At 38.9% G+C, this 18,732-nt stretch overlaps 1 protein-coding gene across 6 annotated transcripts in view; it reads left to right on the top strand.

Annotated features, from left to right (window-relative positions):
- The window catches only part of BLTP1 (bridge-like lipid transfer protein family member 1), an 88,741-nt gene that overhangs the window by 66,409 nt on the left and 3,600 nt on the right, over positions 1-18,732 (top strand). For 3 of the 6 annotated variants that reach the window (XM_082281537.1, XM_082281540.1, XM_082281539.1), the window contains 25 exons: positions 331-499; positions 1,000-1,211; positions 1,839-2,037; positions 2,648-2,707; positions 3,552-3,778; positions 4,660-4,790; positions 5,636-5,759; positions 5,915-6,024; positions 6,716-6,806; positions 8,941-9,185; positions 9,761-9,976; positions 10,120-10,300; positions 11,207-11,399; positions 13,316-13,477; positions 13,581-13,720; positions 13,862-14,063; positions 14,236-14,439; positions 14,554-14,733; positions 15,165-15,302; positions 15,776-16,036; positions 16,446-16,596; positions 16,880-17,037; positions 17,158-17,350; positions 17,541-17,758; positions 17,948-18,199. In XM_082281537.1, coding sequence (XP_082137663.1) covers positions 331-499; positions 1,000-1,211; positions 1,839-2,037; positions 2,648-2,707; positions 3,552-3,778; positions 4,660-4,790; positions 5,636-5,759; positions 5,915-6,024; positions 6,716-6,806; positions 8,941-9,185; positions 9,761-9,976; positions 10,120-10,300; positions 11,207-11,399; positions 13,316-13,477; positions 13,581-13,720; positions 13,862-14,063; positions 14,236-14,439; positions 14,554-14,733; positions 15,165-15,302; positions 15,776-16,036; positions 16,446-16,596; positions 16,880-17,037; positions 17,158-17,350; positions 17,541-17,758; positions 17,948-18,199 — 4,417 coding nt within the window. The remainder of the gene's footprint in view (positions 1-330; positions 500-999; positions 1,212-1,838; positions 2,038-2,647; positions 2,708-3,551; positions 3,779-4,659; positions 4,791-5,635; positions 5,760-5,914; positions 6,025-6,715; positions 6,807-8,940; positions 9,186-9,760; positions 9,977-10,119; positions 10,301-11,206; positions 11,400-13,315; positions 13,478-13,580; positions 13,721-13,861; positions 14,064-14,235; positions 14,440-14,553; positions 14,734-15,164; positions 15,303-15,775; positions 16,037-16,445; positions 16,597-16,879; positions 17,038-17,157; positions 17,351-17,540; positions 17,759-17,947; positions 18,200-18,732) is intronic. The other 3 variants (XM_082281538.1, XM_082281541.1, XM_082281542.1) reach the window with 3 other exon arrangements.

Genomic DNA, 18,732 nt, shown 5'->3' on the forward strand with positions numbered 1-18,732 from the left:
ATGCCTAGAAACATACAAGCAAATAGAAATCTTAGGACCTATAAATCAACTGTCACAATAGAGGATCTGGATATATAAATAGTTATGTTAGTTAACAATTCATGATAAATAAGGAAAATAATACTGTGATCAGAACTTAATGCAAAAATATTGGAGATCCTCAAATGGACTTTGGGTAGAGAAGAAAAAGAGGAAAGGACACAACTTGCTGTTTTAATTTTATATTTTGTCAAATGCAGTAATTTGGGGTTTTTTCCTTCCCACTCCCCCTCCCTGAACTCTTCCCTGCTGCAAACCTCTCCCTCTTCCCATTTTTTGAAATGTTTTAAGGTTTATGAAGAAGCTGGCTCAGACTTCCATCAAGTTGCCTATTTCAAGACAAGAATTGGATTAAGAAATGCTCTCCGAGAAGAAATCAGTGGCTCATCAGACAGGGAAGCTGTGCTCATTACTCTGAACAGACCCATTGTTTTTGCCCAGCCCGTGGCCTTTGACAGAGGTATTGTAGAGACAATTGCTACAAGTTAGTGTTCATACTGAGGAAGAGAGATTTTTTTTTTTTCCCAAGAGGCTTGATTATTTAAGATTCAATATGTTTCATGTTAAGTAGATGAGAAATTTGGGAGATCTCCTCCATGCTCAACAGATTGATAATTCTGTCATCAAACATCAAAAATTCCATTTGTTGAGGGGATTAGTTTTCAGACGGTTTGGAGGAAGCTGCTGTTGTAAATTTTCACAGACAAATAATGCTGAGAACAGCAGGACACTTTAATATATTAACTCTGATGGTAAATGATCAGGTTTGTTCATCTCATCCTTTGAAGCACGAGCCCAATCACTGCACCCTGAATGTGTGGATGCCCCTTGTTATACATCCTCTGACTTAAAGTAACAGAGAACTGTAAAAGGGAGAAAAAAAAGAATTTATTTAGTGAATGTACATTAGTTTTTTTAATGTGAGGATTTCAGTTAAACATTTTTGGTTTCCTCATCAAGCTGTGCTATTCTGGCTGAACTACAAGGCCGCATATGACAACTGGAATGAACAGAGAATGGCTTTACATAAAGATATTCATATGGCCACAAAAGAAGTGGTAGATATGCTGCCTGGAATCCAGCAAACCTCTGCACAGGCTTTTGGGACCCTGTTCCTTCAGCTGACTGTCAATGACTTAGGAATTTGCCTGCCCATCACAAACACACCCCAGGTAAGCAAAAGCGTGACTGTGAGAAGTCTGTTAAAATACCAGTTTGTGTGTGGTACATATACAGAACGAGGTGATGCATATTTCAAAAGAGGTCTAGTCTTATAAAAGGAAATATGTGGGCTTTTTTATAGGGAAACATAATTATAGATGTTCGTAGAGCTAGAAATTAATCAATCTGTACACCTAAGTGTATGCAATTGTACATATCAAAATAAGCACCAAAAAACCACATGAGGATTGAAGCTACTTTTTGTCATTGTTCAATCAAGTCCTGTGTGACCCTTCTATGAGAAAAGAATCGATCCTGGACTTGTGTTCTCTGGTCATGGGGCCTATGGATTATAGCCCTCGATCAAACATGGACTTTTGTTCTTTTCCCAGATGAGCTTGACTCCCACTGCCCTAATAAATTTATAATGTAGGTGTTGAATTTAGGAAACAGCAATGCAAGGCATTGTGTGGGCAGAGGTGATGCTTTTGAAGCTCTGCAGAGAAGGAAAAACACGAGGAGATATGATGAGGGGATCAGTTTTCTACAAGGGAAAGATAAATGGCATTTAGTAAATGTACAATATCACTTTGACATCGCACTGACCAGTAGATTCTCCCTGTGATTTTATTTTCCAGTCTAACCACTCTGCAGATCTTGACACTGGCTCTGCTTTAGTCCTGACTATTGAAAGCACACTCATTACTGCCTGCTCCTCAGAGTCTTTAGTTAGCAAAGGTCATTTTAAAAACTTCTGTATCCGCTTTGCTGATGGCTTTGAGACAAGTTGGGATGACTGGAAACCAGAAATAAGAGGAGATCTAGTCATGAATGCATGTAAGTGAGGATGATTTCATACTGGATAAGAGTATTTCAGATATAAATCCACTTTTGCCCTTCCCCTTGACCTGAAAAACGGCTGAGCTTTCCCAAAAAACCTAAAGAAAAGACTTCGGCCTTTTGAAAGCAAAATAATATGGATCTAAAAGGTTACTTTCCTTTGTTGTTGTTTTCCTTTATTAGTAAACTTTGCTGCTTTATGTATCATTGTAATAATTTAAGTTCTGAGAGATGCTGGAAGAGTTGGATGCATTGCTTTTATGCAATGTCATAAGATCCCAGTAAGTTTTTAATAGAGTAATATAGAAATTTTTTTTACATGTATATAAATATATATAATGGTGAAAATTCTAAAATGTTATGGAATTTTAAGTTGATTCAGTACATATATGTATTTATGCATAATATACATTTAGAATTTTGTATCTTCCCAAATAAATTAACTTTACTAAATAAGAGAAGTCCTCCAATGGGAATTAAAACTAGAACTTCTATCATTCTTTGATTATGGCAGGCAGGAGACTGAGGATGGGATTGGGAAGGGCTGGTCTAAAGCAACTTTTACTGTCTGTGTAATCAGTGTATTTGCTTTGTACGCTTCACGTAGGTGTTGTGCCAGATGGTACTTATGAAGTGTGTTCTAGGACAACGGGACAAGCTGCAGCAGGTAATGTGTTTGTTTTAATAAATTAAGTCCTACATAAATAAAACACTCATAAAATATGAAATTTAAGTCTTTTAACTGTGTTTTCATTTAATTGGTTGGAGAAAAGTCAGCAATAGTTGCCATAACAGTAGTGTTGTCCTGTTGCTTCCTGCCCTAGAGATTGCTAAATCTTGCAGTATTTCTCATGCTGCTTCCATCCCTCTCTTATCTCTCCCAGAAAAGGCTTCCATTTTTCCCAAACTCCCTCTCTGCCCAGTCTAAGTAGTCTGGACATTCTCCAGAGCACTCAGAAATAGATGTCAGTCTCTGTATTGGTCATACTTCATTTAGAAAGAAAACCAGTATCTTGTGTAGTTGTGCTTAGAGCAAGGTCTGTATTTTGATGGTGAAAAATCCTGGGAAGACAGGATATTCACTAGGCACACTATACACATAATACGACATCTTCCAGCGTTGTTGTTCAAGACCTGAATAAATAGGTCAGCATTTGTACATGCAGAAAGACATGTTTTATGTTTCTTGCTGTTAGAAATTCCATTTTGGAATGATGTACTTGCCTGCATTTGTAAGAGCTGAAGCTTGAGATGCTCTCTCCTTGTCATCAGCTTGGCTGAACGGAATGTGTTTTCTTTAGGTCTGCCTATGTTATATCACTTGTTAAAGAAATAGTGGGAAGTATTTTCATTTGGCATTTCAGTTGTGGAAATATATTTTTCTCAGAATGAGCAGAAAAGACAGTTCTTTGTAACTGACAAACACTGTCTTAGTTAATTAGTACATAATTCAGTATGGGGGATTTTTTAGAAGAGGAAAAACTGGTTAAACTGATTTTTTGTTAACACAGAAAGCAGTAGTGCTGGAACCTGGACACTGAATGTGTTGTGGAAGATGTGTGGTATTGACGTCCACATGGATCCAAACATTGGGAAAAGATTGAATGCTTTGGGCAACACCCTCACAACATTGACAGGAGAGGAAGATATTGATGACATTGCTGACCTCAACTCTGTGAACATAGCTGACCTTTCAGATGAGGATGAGGTTGACACCATGTCTCCCACTATACATGCAGTAAGTGAATCCACCAAAATAAGTCCTACTGCTTGGAAAAAGTCTTCTGTCAAATGGAAAGGTCTTAGTCTTGAGTCCAGCATGCAAGTCTTTATAGCTCATACAAGTCTTGTTGCAAGTTAAAAATGTTTGTGTGTGTGTGTGTTTTCTAACTCCATATTTCAAAGGCAACACATTGCAGATCATATTTCTACTGGTATAATGTGGAAATATTGATCTGAATTTGAAAACATGGAGGAGACATGGTACCTAACCTCAGGTACCTGAATTGTAAAAGCTGTGGATTTCTTCTAGGCTTTCTTCACAGGAGAGTAAGTTACTAACATGAACAAATTAAAAAAACCCCTACTTCTATGCAATATGCTGCTGACTTTGCTTTTTTGGTTTTCTTCAAAACCATTTTAACAGCTGTTCCTTAATGTCTCTTGCCTGACAACATTATCCCAGCACACTAATGCTCCTGTTTGTTGTTCAGAAATCAGGTGGAGGCTACTTGGGTGGAGATGCACGCAAGCTCACATTTGGGCAGCGGATTGTAAATCACCTGCTGGGTTTGAGTCCCCCAACCCACCGATACTCTGTTCCTGTAGAATATCTCTTGGGCTCAGCGAAGCGGGATTTGCTCCAGTCTAGCAGAGCACATATGAAAGCAGGCAGATCCTGCTCATGGGGACATGTATGTAGTAGTTATAGTGTGTCTAACTGAATGATGGGCTTTGGATCACTGGAAAAAATCCAATCAGCTGCCTATTCACATGAATTGATTCTTTTGCATGCACTAGTCCAAATTTGAAGGTGTGAAATTCACATTGCCTCTTGCCTAAATCGTACTGATGTCGAATTTTTGATGAGGGCATTAATGAAATGCTTACTTTAAACAGGAGATCGTTGATCACCGGCGGCAGGGAGCTTCCAGTATCCAAACTGGAGAGCAGCGAGGAAGGAAATTTATGAAGCGTTTAGTTGATATCAGAGAGCTCAATGAGCAAGCAAAAGTCATTGATGACTTAAAGTAAGTGGGGTTTGCTTTATGTTGTTATCATACATCTTGTGGCACTGTTATGGTTAAGTGCAAATTGCTGCCTTTATTTAAAAATAAAAAAATTGTCCTTTTGGATTCCAAAAGCAAAAGCTATATAGGCAAGTACTCTCCCAAATCTCTCTGGTTGTTCCATAAGTGTCAGATTAGTCTGTATTTTTCTGACTCTGCATTTTAATGACTGATTTATAATGCTTTTCCTCTTGATCCAAAATCATAGTTCCATCTTGATTTACTATCATGCTGATTACTTTAGCAAAATATATTGTTTTGAAACTGTAATAAGCTTAGGAAGAAGAATAAAAATACTTAAATTGGTTTTTTTTTTGCATGTTGTACATGATGTCTTCAAGATAAATCTTATACTGTACTTGAGAAAACCCTTTAGAAAAAATTACTTCAAATTTCATCTGAACTTCTGTGAATTTTATTAATGGTATTTGCAAACATGGTTTTTTGGGTTGTTTGGGGTTTTTTTCCCCCCCCTTTCCCCAAGACAGACTTACTATGAATGGATCTGGCTGGGATGGGAATAGAGGTTGGTAATTACGTGTTAAATAATGAAGAGGAGACACGTTTTAGTGTTTATACTTATAATGAAATTATTGTCACCATTCAGAGGGAAATTTCATTTGAAATTTGGATTTTAGGTTAAGTGTTTGTTCTAATATTTCTGCAGCTGTATTTGGCCCTGGTCGTAAGTATTGGGACAAAAGAGAAAAATGGGGTAATTCCCAGGGAAAGCATTCTTACAACACAGGTTTTTGAAATGGTGGAAATAGTATCTATAAGATAACTCAACCATGCTTTATCTCCAGAAAATTAGGTGCAAGTGAAGGGACCATAAACCAAGAAATTCAGCGCTACCAGCAGCTGGAGTCAGTGGCTGTGAATGACATCCGCAGGGACGTCCGCAAAAAGCTCCGTAGATCCAGCATGAGGGTGAGCAGGACTAAGCTACTTTGAGAATATTGTAGCACTTGTGTCCCAAAAAGCCTTTTACTTTGCTGGCACTCCCATGTGCAATAGCATTTTAGCTTGCCAGAGTTTTTCTCTGTGTTCTCAGTTGTTGCATTTCAATGTTGTTTCTGGTTTAGGCTGCCTCCTTGAAAGACAAGTGGGGTCTGAGCTACAAGCCCAGCTACAGCCGATCTAAGAGCATTTCGGCATCAGGGAGGCCACCTCTGAAGAGAATGGACAGAACAAGGTGAGCTTCTGGGAATCTGGGATCTGTGATAGCAATAACAGCACATGGAATGGGGGAAATGTTGGACTTGGGCCTGAAGAGTCCTTTTACTACAGGCAGCAGCTGTTTGTAGTGGAACTGGATAGGAGGAGATCATTTTGCGAGACAGGCATGTTCTAAAAAGCACTTCTCTCATTTTTTTGAAACCTCTGAGAAAATTCCACTTTTACAACAACTTGAGGTTTTCTATGGAATCCTGTTTTCAAAACATACTGAAGAAATGTATATAAGGAAAAATGGCATAGCGTAATACTCGTTTTCTACACTTGATGTACAAACATCTACCTTTTGAAAGGGCTGTTGTAATGAGACAAAGAAAGGGAGATGCTTTTTTGTGTGTGAGTAATTGCCCTGTGTGGTAGATTACAAATACCTTGTTTTTCTGTAATTTCTGCATGTTGGCTCAGGATTGAAAAACTTCCATACAGAAATTAGCAGAGATAGGTACATTAAAAGGAAGGAGGTGGAGAAAAAAGAGAAAGAAGGTACACATGATTTGGCCAGTATTCTAAGTGCTTCAATTATGATTTAATATACTCCTCCATTACAAAGTGATAAGGATGACCTTATATTTGTGTAGTTAAATGTTTGCATGACCCGAAAATCTTGCAGTACAACTCAAGAATCTGTTTGGGTTTTGTTTTGCTTGCAGCTCTCGACTGGGAGACAGTGAAGACCTCCCAGATATCCGTGTAGATGCTGCATCTCCTGGGCCAAGAGTAACCTTCAACATACAGGATTCTGTAAGAATTACTTTATATGCCATACAATTGCATTCCCTGTGCCATTTGGTCACAAGTTCATGAGATTATTATATCCAGGCAAACCTTCATTATGTGTCTGCTTTTCTTAGCGTTTGCCTCAATTACAGATGTGGTTTTGGAAGATAGACTTGTTTTGTTAGAAGACAGATGTATTTTGGTTTCTTAGCACAGAAATTAATTGAATCATGAGCGAAAAATGTTTTTAAATGGTTTGATTTGGTTTTTAGGCTCACACAGTAGAGATTTTCTTGGGATTCTTGTCAGAGGTGTGGAAAAAAAATCACCTAGGTTTTTTTTGGTGTTTGAATCTATTTAGAGTTTTGGAAATGGGTATTAGTCAGTTTGGTATAGCTCTACAGGTTTATCCTTCTCAGTGTTGGAAATGGATTGTTGAATTGGTTTGGGGGTGGTTTTTTTTCTTTTTTTTTGCTGCTATGTTTTCTCATTTTCAAAATGTTGATTTTGCACAGCTGAGATTATTGTAATTGTTTTAATTTCTATATTGTTTTCATTTCTATTAAGTTGAATCAAACAGCTTTGGGGATTGCACAACAATCCAGCTGTCCAGGGGAAGGGTATTTTCAGGTATTTCTGAGCAGAAACAAGTATTCTTTTCCAGAGAACTAATTTATCTCATAGGGAGCTGCTTTTCAATATTTCCTCTCTTTTGCACTCAGCTAAACAGAATGTATATTGAGTTTGAAAATATTTAAATTAAGCAGAACAGTTGTTGATGACAACAATCAAAATACTTCTATACCCTTATGTAGACCTAAAACCTCTTGTAAAATGAATTATTGGGGTTTTGCTTAAATATCGAGCAAGGCTTATGTAAAGTGACCCAAGTCTAGCCTTGAAATGTGCTTTAGGGGATGATTTTAGTGTGTGTGCCTTCACCTGTTACATTGTGTTCCAATGTAACAGCAATCAACACCAGAACAAAATAATTACTAGGTGGGAGGACGTCTTCTCACACTCTTATTTCTGTTAAAATTCTTACATTTAATGCGGAGTAAGACATTTTCAAATAATAGCAAGTAGGGAATGTTCCAAAATTTAATATCCTGAGAACTAACAGAGTTTTTTAATTGCTCTCAAAAACATATTTAGGGAACATAGTAGAGTATTTTTCTTAAAAAGAAATTAACAGAGCAAACCCAAAACTCAAAACAAATCAGGAAAGCTACAACTAACCAAAAAAAACCCCAACCAAACTGAAGAGACAGTAATTTACTTTTTCTCCCTTCTAATTATTCTCATGCTCCCAGGAAATAAATTCCTGTTTCTGAGAGAATGGTGGAAATGACACCTGGGAATGTGCTTTGCACATTTCAATATGTTTGCATTTAAAAGCTATTCTCCCTATTGTTGTTGTTATGTAGAAGCCCAGTTAGCTTAGGTTCCGTTGGCATAGCAAAATGCTATCAAACCCTTAAAGGTATCAAATTTTGAATATTTTTTTAAAAATGTATTTTCCTGGTGTCATAATGTCAGTTGCTCAGCAGAGCTCTAATTTGAATTTGCAGACAACAACTGTGTAGCTTTACAGTAACACTGCATAGGAAGTGCTGGTCTTTAACACTTGTAGATACTTTTTGCAGGCATTTTAAGAATTTAATGTTGGAAAATTGCCTGTGCCATGATTTCTGTGAGAAATAGGAGGCTCCTTTAGGACATTTGGTTCCGTGCTCAGGCCAGGGTGCCCAGGGGCGGTGCCGTACATTCTGTGTAGTGCCCTGCATGCCCTCACTAACGCTCCCTGCAAGTCATGGGCACTTGGGCTGCCTTCTGTCCTTTTCTTTCAAAATAGTTGTTAAATTTAAATGAAATCTTTCCATTCCTTCTAAATTGGTAAGAGCATGATGAGTCTTTATCTAGCAGGCTGAGCTCAATCACTAGGCAATGGCGAACATCTCCCCACCAAGTTTTCATTCCCTTCTTTTTCATAATCCCTCTTGCAATTCCTTTACCTGCTCTCTCCTTGTTATGAGGAACTCAGAAGTAAGAGTTTCTCATAGCACTCTTGCTTCTTTATTTCCAGATCTATCTACTGCATTCTCGGTGGAAATCATACCTGTGGAAATTTACTATCTTTTTGTCTTTTCACAATCAGTTTCCAGAGGAGACAGAAATGGACCTTTTGTCCGTAACTATTGATGGTCCCTCCCATTACTCATCTACTAGTGAAGGCTCATGCTCGGTATTTGGTTCACCCAAAACTCCAGTAGGCTTCTCACCCGGCATTCCCTTCCAGCCTGAAGAAGGACGCCGGGATGACAGCTTATCCTCCAGCAGTGAGGACTCGGAGAAGGACGATGACCATGAAAGGGAGAGGACGTATTTTTATAGGAAACCACCGTAAGTAGCGGTCCTGAGGAACAACACAGAAATGAAGAAGATACCTCAATATATTTTCAGTACTTTCAAACTTGAAATACTGAATTTAAAGCCACAGAATCTGTTGCTGGTGAAGTACTGAATACAGTCAAGTGTGTGTGTGAAAGGCAGGGGAGGTTGTGTCCAGCAGAGGTGACTGTGTGGGAAGGAGGGATCCTGATCGGAAAAGGAGGCAACTGTTAGAAATTTCAGGGCTTGGCAGAGAATGAAAGAACTTGGAAAGTGAGGTTTTTGAGGCACAGAACAGGAAGTAATAATGTGGGTATTTACAAATAAGAAATTAATTGTATAAATATTTGTGTTCCTTTTTTGATTGCGAATTTAAGCAAGGCTTAGTTTTTGTAATACTCTATATTAAGAAATGTAATGTGTTAATGCAAGATGGGTCACTGTACTGCTGCATATCAGATAAGGCTTTTTCCCAACATGTTTTTATAAGATTATACACTGAATGTGGACATAGTTTGGGAATGCCTTGTAGCCCCTGCTGAGGTTAATGTCCTGCTGATACCTGCCCCCCACCTGTGCCTGTGCAGGAGCACCTCTCGCAAGAAAGCCACGGGCTTTGCTGCTGTGCACCAGCTGTTCACCGAGCGCTGGCCAACAACACCCACCAACAGGAGTGTCACTGGCACCACCACGGAGAGAAACATTGACTTTGAGCTTGATATCAGGGTTGAAATTGATTGTGGGAAGTGTGTGTTGCACCCCACTATGCTCCAGCAAGAGCACGACGACATTAGTTTGCGAAGGTAAGAAACGTGTGCATTAGTTCATTACCAGCACTTTATTTGTAGCAATTAGCACTGCTTAATAACAGAACCATAAGTTGCAATTGCTCTGGCCCAGTGTGACACAGGAAATTATTTTAATAACATGAGTAAATTCATTTTAGGAGCTATGATCGGAGTTCCAGAAGTTTGGATCAAGAGTCTCCTTCAAAAAAGAAGAAATTTCAAACTAATTATGCATCTACTACTCACTTACTTGCTGGCAAGAAAGTGCCATCATCTCTGCAGACAAAACCCAGTGATGTGGAAACAACAGTGTTCTATATTCCTGGAGTGGATGTAAAGGTAAAATAAAGGGATAACTCACAGGAAGGCAATGAATATGTTTTCTCCTGGGCACCATCAAGCTGTACAGTCCCTTGGTTTTTTAATCATTGTTTCTATATCCTCGCATGGAAGGGTCTCAACAGAAACATCCTTGTATGTTATGATTTAAAAATCCTACGGAGTGAGAACAGGGAAAAATCTGTCACTGCTGAAGGAAAACTTCATGCAATTCAGTTGAGGCAATGCCATAAATCACATGCTCCTCACCTGAAACAGCTTGGCTTTTCTAGTCTTTCAATGTGCAAGGACTATGTGTGTCCCTTTTCCAGTTTTCCAGGCTGTCTTCAGGGATAACAGTTACACCTCAGGTGCTGCCCACTGCTTTTAGTCAAATTTAGGAAAAACTAAACATTCTCTACAGCTTTTGTTATGTTCTGTGTTTTCAGTAATAGTGTATTGTGCACGTAGAGGAGGCGTGAACTCTTGGAATATCTTATTTTGATTTTTTAATGCTAATTTCTGTATGCCTGTGCTTAGTAATGGAACAGTTCCATCCCACATTAAGACAAGAAAGAAGGCTGTGTGCACAGGTGGCACAGGATGCGTGTGATGTAAGAGAGAGAAACAAGCTTTAGACATTGTTCCTAAATAATAAATTTCCTCCATTTCTCTGTTTCATTGACTTTTTTTTTTTAATATTTATTAATTTATCTGGGTTTTTTGCACTAAGTTTTCAGTTCTTAATATGTGTAGGACATGAATTGGAATGTAATCTATCTTACTGTGATGGTTTAGTCACACTTACAATGATATTTCTGTAAATAATGAGAAGAAATAAATTTTGGAGGGAAGGAGTGACACCAAATGGCTGTATAGAAATTGAGTTCTTTGTGTGAAGTAACTTGACCTTGCTTTGCTTTCCAGTTGCACTACAATTCCAAGACTCTAAAGACTGAATCGCCAAACACTTCTCGAGGATCCTCTCTGCCACGCACCCTTTCCAAAGAGTCCAAGCTGTATGGTATGAAAGATACTGCCACATCTCCTCCTCTGTCTAGCACTATCCACAGCAAGACTAACACCTTACTTCCTCCCCAACCCCCACCCATCCCATCAGGTACTTATAGACAAACTTTCTGAACCTTTCATGGATATATTTTTCCTTGGTGTAATCTACTGCCTTTAGATCTGGCTGCACATTACCTGGAGCACTGTGTTTATCCAGTCTTGACTTTGCCTGCAGAAACCTGATCCCAGAAGCAAGAATGCAGTTCATAAAGCTGCATTTTTAGACATTGTTTGCCAAACCAATCTCAGTAATGTTTCTGTTATAGTCACCATATCCCAGTGATGGGCTGTCACTGCCTTCTCCCAGTTTTCATTTAACAAAAGAATGTTGGAAAGCAAAATGTAAATATCTCACCTGTTGCAGGCCCTAGAATAGCCATAATTTAGAGTAACATGAGTTCTGATACAAATTTTGAGTTGTCTCCAGTGATTCCCGTTTTCAAGCAGGAGGCTGTTGTTACGTCATGTCAGATCCAGACGCGTGTAGATTGCACCTCCAGTTTCTGAGACATTCACTCTTCTCTCCTTTGGCATTTGAATATTGCTTTAAACACAAAGCCAAAATGTTGTCAGAATTTGATCACCAGGCAAAATGAATAACTGAAAGTTGTGCTTGTGGGTTTTGTCTTACAAAATCACTGGAGATGCTGGGAGAGAACAGTGAAATGGGGACACCTTCCTCAATTCTCCATGCTGTTGAACCATTAGCTCTTACTCCTTTAGGTGGCCATCCTCTTTATGATTACCAAATGTCGTGTAGTGGTTTATGCTACTTCTCTTCACTTTTGTTCTCTACTTTGCTATCTTCTTTCTAATCTTTGCCTTTGAATTCTTACCACATCATGTGCAGGTACTGAGGCTTGCTGGTTTTATGTCTGTAAGCTCTGCATTTGGTGTGGAAATTGCACTTGTATGATAACACAAATGCCTCCCAGACTAGATATAGGCTTGTAATTGCTTTATTTCTTTATGAATTATATTTCTATAAGTATTTATTAGTCCTGAATGGTTTTGAAACACATTTATTGTCATTTATGCTACGTTTTTTAATAGTACTTTTCCTCTGGAAATCATTCCTCTGGAATGGAGACCAACTTGTTGTATCGCCTTTGGTTTCCAGTAAAAGTAAGATAGGACAATGTAGTCAGAGACACGAGGCAGAATAGTTTCCACAGAATGAAAATTCAGTGCTTGCTTTTTTTTTTTTTTTTTTTTTAGTAAATAAAGGATTTTTAATCTCATAGTAGTTAATTTTCTGTATTTTTCTTGGAACATTTTAAATCCATATCACCGTTTATGTATATTCATTCAAATAGCTATATTTCATAGAGACAGTAATTGAGCTGGTACTAATATCTTCTCTGCATATTTGTTTTGGTGATCATGGATTCAAGATTCCTCTTTGACAGATTTAGAAAACAGTAATCCTTTTATTTGTTTATACTCTGGCTAGTTCCAAGCTTTCAAAAATGCCAGTTTAGAATGTTCAGTTATTCCTTGCATAAATACGATAGGACTTGCCATTTAAAGTTTTAATTTTTTTAATGTATTTTCTGCATTTAAACTGACATTTTTTCCAGACTCGTGCATTTATTTTTCCTAATTCCACTTTCATTTCCAGTCAGCTGCGGTTACTTTGCACTGGGTATTTGGAGAAGAACTCTGTGTGTTTGCTTTCAGTGCTATTTTGTAGAGTGAGGTGGTGACAATGACAACAGAGTGCTTGGTCAAGACCATGAGGAATGGAATTACTGCAGTTAAACATTACAAACTAATGGTTGTTTTTGGAGTTTATAAGTGTAAACTTAACGACTTAATTTTCTCTAGCAGACCTGATCTATGTCTCTTCAGATGATGGAGAAAATTAGAGGGCACAGCTTGATGAGTTATGAAGTGTCTTCTTATGTTCAGCAGTTACTGCTCAGTGGTATTACCTTAGACAAATGTATCTTTTCAATGTTGCAGCCAAAGGGAAAGGGAGTGGTGGAGTCAAAACCGCTAAACTCTACGCGTGGGTTGCACTCCAGTCACTGCCAGAGGAGATGGTGATCAGCCCCTGCCTCCTGGACTTCCTGGAGAAAGCCCTTGAAACCATTCCCATCACACCCATTGAAAGGAATTACACAGGTCAGTTGCATAATTCTATTCTGGCACTCTGTGCTTTTTATGGTATTGAGCTGCTTTTCCCTTCAAATTCCACTTTCTAATGAGTTCTTGTACTTGTTAAAAGCTGTTAGTTCCCAGGATGAAGACATGGGACAGTTTGATATACAAGATCCCTTGGAAGAGTCCACAACATCCTTAGTGTCATCTTCAACGTCAGCATATTCCTCCTTCCCTGTGGATGTGGTGGTTTATGTACGAGTTCAGGTGAGGTTTTAACTCAACATTCAGAGTAGTAACTTACTTTAGTAAGTCTTTTAAACAATCACTGCTTCTAAGTGGTTTTTAAAAAATCAAACTCTTTTCAAGTATCCCTTCTGAATGCTTTATTTTTGTCCTGCCTGTCAGCCCTCTCAAATCAAGTTCAGCTGCTTGCCGGTATCCAGAGTCGAATGTATGCTGAAGTTGCCTTCCCTGGACCTTGTCTTCTCTTCCAACCGAGGAGAACTGGAAACTTTAGGCACCACATACCCATCAGAAAGTGTGTCCATTGGTGGCAGTACTTCACAGAGTGGCTCAAAGAATTCAGCTAGTAAATCTGGAGCACCAGGTAATATGTGTGTGCATGTTGATTCTATACACAGAATATTAAACTATATTGCTGCTAGAGGGCATAATTTGAAGTGCATTTGGTCTGTTTAATACTGCTGTTAGCATCAAGTATTATTTCATGTTTGAAAATGCTTTCAAAATCTGATTTTTGCCCAAAACAATGACTCCAGGTTCATCACCTGGCCTCGGCAGTCCTCTCGGCAGGACGAGGCACAGCAGCAGTCAGTCAGATCTGACAACTTCCAGCAGCAGCTCTTCAGGCCTGAGCTTTACTGCCTGCATGTCCGACTTCTCCCTTTACGTCTTCCATCCCTACGGAGCTGGAAAACAAAAATCAGCTGTTACTGTGCTAACCCCTGGATCCGGAGCCTTGGGTACGGAACAAGTTTTTGTTTGCTTCTATGAACATTATTCAAGTGTGGCACAGTTTTCTGAACTGTAGATTTGAAAGGATTTTGAATATGAAAATGTTTCCTTCCTGCTTCTAGGGAATGTGGACGAGGAGCCAACTTCAGTCACTGGCCGGAAGGATTCCTTGAGCATCAACCTGGAGTTTGTGAAAGTCAGCCTGTCACGGATCAGGCGTTCAGGAGGCTCCTCCTTTTTTGAGAGTCAGTCTGCGAGCAAAGCTACCAGCAAGATAGATACCACATTGATCAACATATCTGGTAAATGCTGCTTTCATTTTAATCCCAGCTAATTAGAGAACTGCTGTTCCAGAGATGGACTTTACTCTTGGCAGCTTTTTGGTTTTTTAAAAGATCTATGTACTTTTTTTTTTGCCCCTGCACATGGGGCCCTGACTTACGGGGCAAACAGCAGGAATGGTTGTGATTAATCTGCCATTAAAATCCTCCCATGAGGAGTCTGAGGCGCATCCAACACAAGCAGGACTCAACATAATCTGTATTCTTGGGTTCCATCTTGCCTTTATTTGTATATAATGTTTGGACTTGGAGAAATGGCAACACCTCAGGAAAACTTATTTTTTCATGACAGCAGAGACGATACTACTAGGTGAAGGAGAATTTGACTTGGTTACCAAAACCTGTTATTGCTGGGAATTTATAACTGTGTGGATGTGCTGTTTCTTTTTCAGCTGTCTGTGACATAGGATCTGCTTCTTTCAAATACGACATGCGCCGCCTCAGTGAGATCCTGGCCTTTCCCAGGGCTTGGTACAGGAGAAGCATTGCTAGAAGGCTTTTCCTGGGTGATCAGACAATAAATCTTCCAGGTAGGAGACTGCTTCTTATCACAAAACAACTTGCTATACAAAGGGTTACAGTAGGAATTTTATAAGCATTTATTACCCAAAACTTACTACATGTATTATGATTTGCTCCATATGCAGTCACTCAAAGAAGTTTAATAGAAAATCCTAGAAGGAAGAAGTGACAAATTGCTGAAGTAGGTCATTGAATAATTTAAACAGCATCTTCCAAGACCAGGTTGGATGTGGCCCTGAGCAACCCAATCTAATAAATGGCATCCCTGTCCATGGCAGGGTTGGAACCACATGATACTTAAAGTCCCTTCCCAAACCATTCTATAGTTCTATGATATATTAGTGAGAACAGTAGAAAACTTTTAGTTATGTTAAATGAAATACATTTGGACACTCTCCCAATACTTCTTGGTATACGGGAGGATATGGTTAGACGCGAATGAAACAGTTTTTCTGTGTTTCCTGTGCCACTTTTTCTCCAGTAGCATCGGGCCCTGGAACTCCAGATTCAATTGAAGGGGTGAGCCAGCATCTTTCTCCTGAATCCTCCAGGAAAGCATACTGTAGGACGTGGGAGCAGCCCTGCCAATCTGCTTCCTTTACTCACATGGCACAGTCACCCAATGTTTTCAGTGAGCACAGTGCCAGCAGCAGTATGTCACCTGGGACAGCATCTCACAGCCTCAAGTCTCCAGCTGTCACAAGATCCAGGAGCGTGTCTGATTCCTCAGTGCCTCAGAGAGGTGAGTAGATAATGACTTTTTAATTTTTTTTCTAAAGTATTTCCATCAGTTGTATGAAAGAAATATGTCATTACTGCTTTGAAAATACTCTTTTCCACAGTGCCTGGCACTGGAGAGTCAATGGCTTAGAGAAGGGAAAATGTCTGAAATGGATGAATGAAAGTTGTCAGCATATTTTCCATAAAATTGCACTATCTGTGTGTGTATAGCGAGTCAATTTCTATGACAGCTAAAGCAATGCATATTGTAAATCCTCTAGTTCTCACTTATCTTCTCTCATGGCTTGTGCTCTTTAAATATTGTGCTTGTCAGTCCTTTTGTAATATTCACAATAGATATATTCTGCCAGTTTTTCCTAGCATGTGGAATAATTTAAATTTCTGTGGGTTTTTTTTGTTTGTCTGTTTAGATACTCTTTCAAAAACATCAACTCCATTTAATAAGTCAAATAAAGCTGGAAGCCAGCAAGGAACACCATGGGAAACACTGGTTGTGTTTGCTATGAACCTAAAACAATTAAATGTTCAAATGAATATGAGCAATGTAATGGGCAATACCACGTAAGTATAAAACAAGATCAATCACGTTTTAACAAGTGGTGGTGTTTTGGGGGCAAAAACCCATTTTTTTTCCCACACAGACTGTTAACAGCCTGTCGTCTTTTAGCTTTAAAATTCTACCTTTTTCAGTTTTGAACTGAGAATCCCCTCATGAATACTGTAGTTGCTTAATCCTGAAGTCACATATGCCTAAACCACATTATTTGCTTCTTTCCAATAGATAATATTCAGTTTCTCTTTCGACAGCCTGGAAAGTTGTTGTCTGTTTTCACCTCTGTTCTAGGTGGACCACCAGCGGTTTGAAAAGTCAGGGCCGTCTGTCTGTGGGAAGTAGCAGAGATCGGGAAATCAGCATGTCTGTGGGCTTGGGAAGATCCCAGCTGGACTCCAGAGGGGGAGTTGTTGGAGGTACCATAGATGTTAACACCCTGGAGATGGTGGGTAAGTTGGAAAGCCTCCTGCTGTTAGCATGTGCTCCAGTCAATAAAGGCGCTATCACTGGAAAAACTGATTTTCATCTCTTTAATTCTGTATTTCTATATTGATTTGATTCTATTTCAGCTCATATTTCTGAACACCCAAACCAACAGCCCAATCATAAAATTGAAATTACTATGGGTTCTACTGAAGCACGTGTTGACTATATGGGATCCAGTATCCTAATGGGAATCTTCAGTAATGCTGATCTCAAACTGCAGGACGAATGGAAAATTAATCTCTATAATAATCTGGATTCGAGCATGACGGATAAAAGGTAATAATATTTCCTGTGTTTAAAATGTATGATGTTGGATAATGTCAAGTGTCATCTGTCCAAAATTGCTAACCAGAAATGTAAGTGTCTGCTGGAATGCAAAGGGTTCATTGTTTGGTTTTATGGTTTTTTAAAATTGTCTGTAGGAAGTATATTAACTGCTAATTTTCTTGCTATTTTTAATATCTAGTGAGATATTTGTCCATGGGGACTTGAAATGGGATATCTTTCAAGTGATGATTTCAAGGTCGACTACACCAGACCTGATAAAAATAGGAATGAAACTCCAGGAGTTCTTCACTCAGCAGTTTGATACAAGCAAGCGAGCTCTGTCCACCTGGGGGCCTGTTCCTTATCTCCCTCCCAAGACAATGGCAAACAACTTAGAGAGAAGCTCACACGAGCAATGTAAGTGCTACCAAAAATAATAGAATTCCCAATTAGGATGTTTTAATTGCAAAAATTACCTGTGAGAGAGTGTCAATGAAATAGATAAGAAAATATCACTCATAATTCCATCTTTTACTAAAAATATAAATAGGGCAGCAATCTAGTTCTGTATCTTGCCTGAAGTTGTTGTTCCTGTTTGCTCTGCAGTGTTGGATGCAGCCCATCATCGCCACTGGCCAGGAGTTCTGAAGGTGGTATCTGGGTGCCACATATCCCTGTTCCAGATGCCACTGCCAGAAGATGGGATGCAATTTGGAGGATCCATGAGCCTGCACGGGAACCATATGACCCTGGCTTGTTTTCATGGACCTAATTTCCGCTCAAAATCATGGGCCTTATTTCACCTTGAAGAACCCAATATTGCATTTTGGACAGAAGCTCAGAAAGTTTTGGAAGATGGTAATTTAAACTAGTTCTGTAAATTTCTTTAAATTCGTTTTTAAGAATGTATTATCACGTAAGAAGAAATCAGTTATTTTCTTTGTCTGAATCAAGGTTATTTCCCAAAAATATACCACTTACCTAACAAAAATCTGTTCCCTCCATATCTTTGCCACAATTTACTTTATCTGTGGAATAATGCAAAGTACATTTTCAAATATACTGGATCTGTCTTATGATAATAAGCCTACCAAGTGGATTGTCTGGCTTTTTAATTGTGTGTGTGTGTGTGTGTTTGTGTAGTCCTTTCTAGCTGTAGGATGAATTTCAATGATTTCATTGCTTATATTTGTCTTAATATTGAGAAGTTTTATTGTCTGTAGCTACTGAGGATTTAATTTCTCTGTTGTTTGTAAGCTTTATACCAGGTTTTATTCCACTGGCACACTAACTATTCATGTTAAATACCTGTAGGAGAATGAGAGAAAATTCCACTACCCTCACTAAGCTGCTTTTCCTTTTTTTTTTTCCTCTCCCACCCCACGCTGCCC

This window comes from Coloeus monedula (genome assembly GCF_965178545.1).
Source record: "Coloeus monedula genome assembly, chromosome: 5".
Lineage (NCBI taxonomy): Eukaryota > Metazoa > Chordata > Aves > Passeriformes > Corvidae > Coloeus > Coloeus monedula.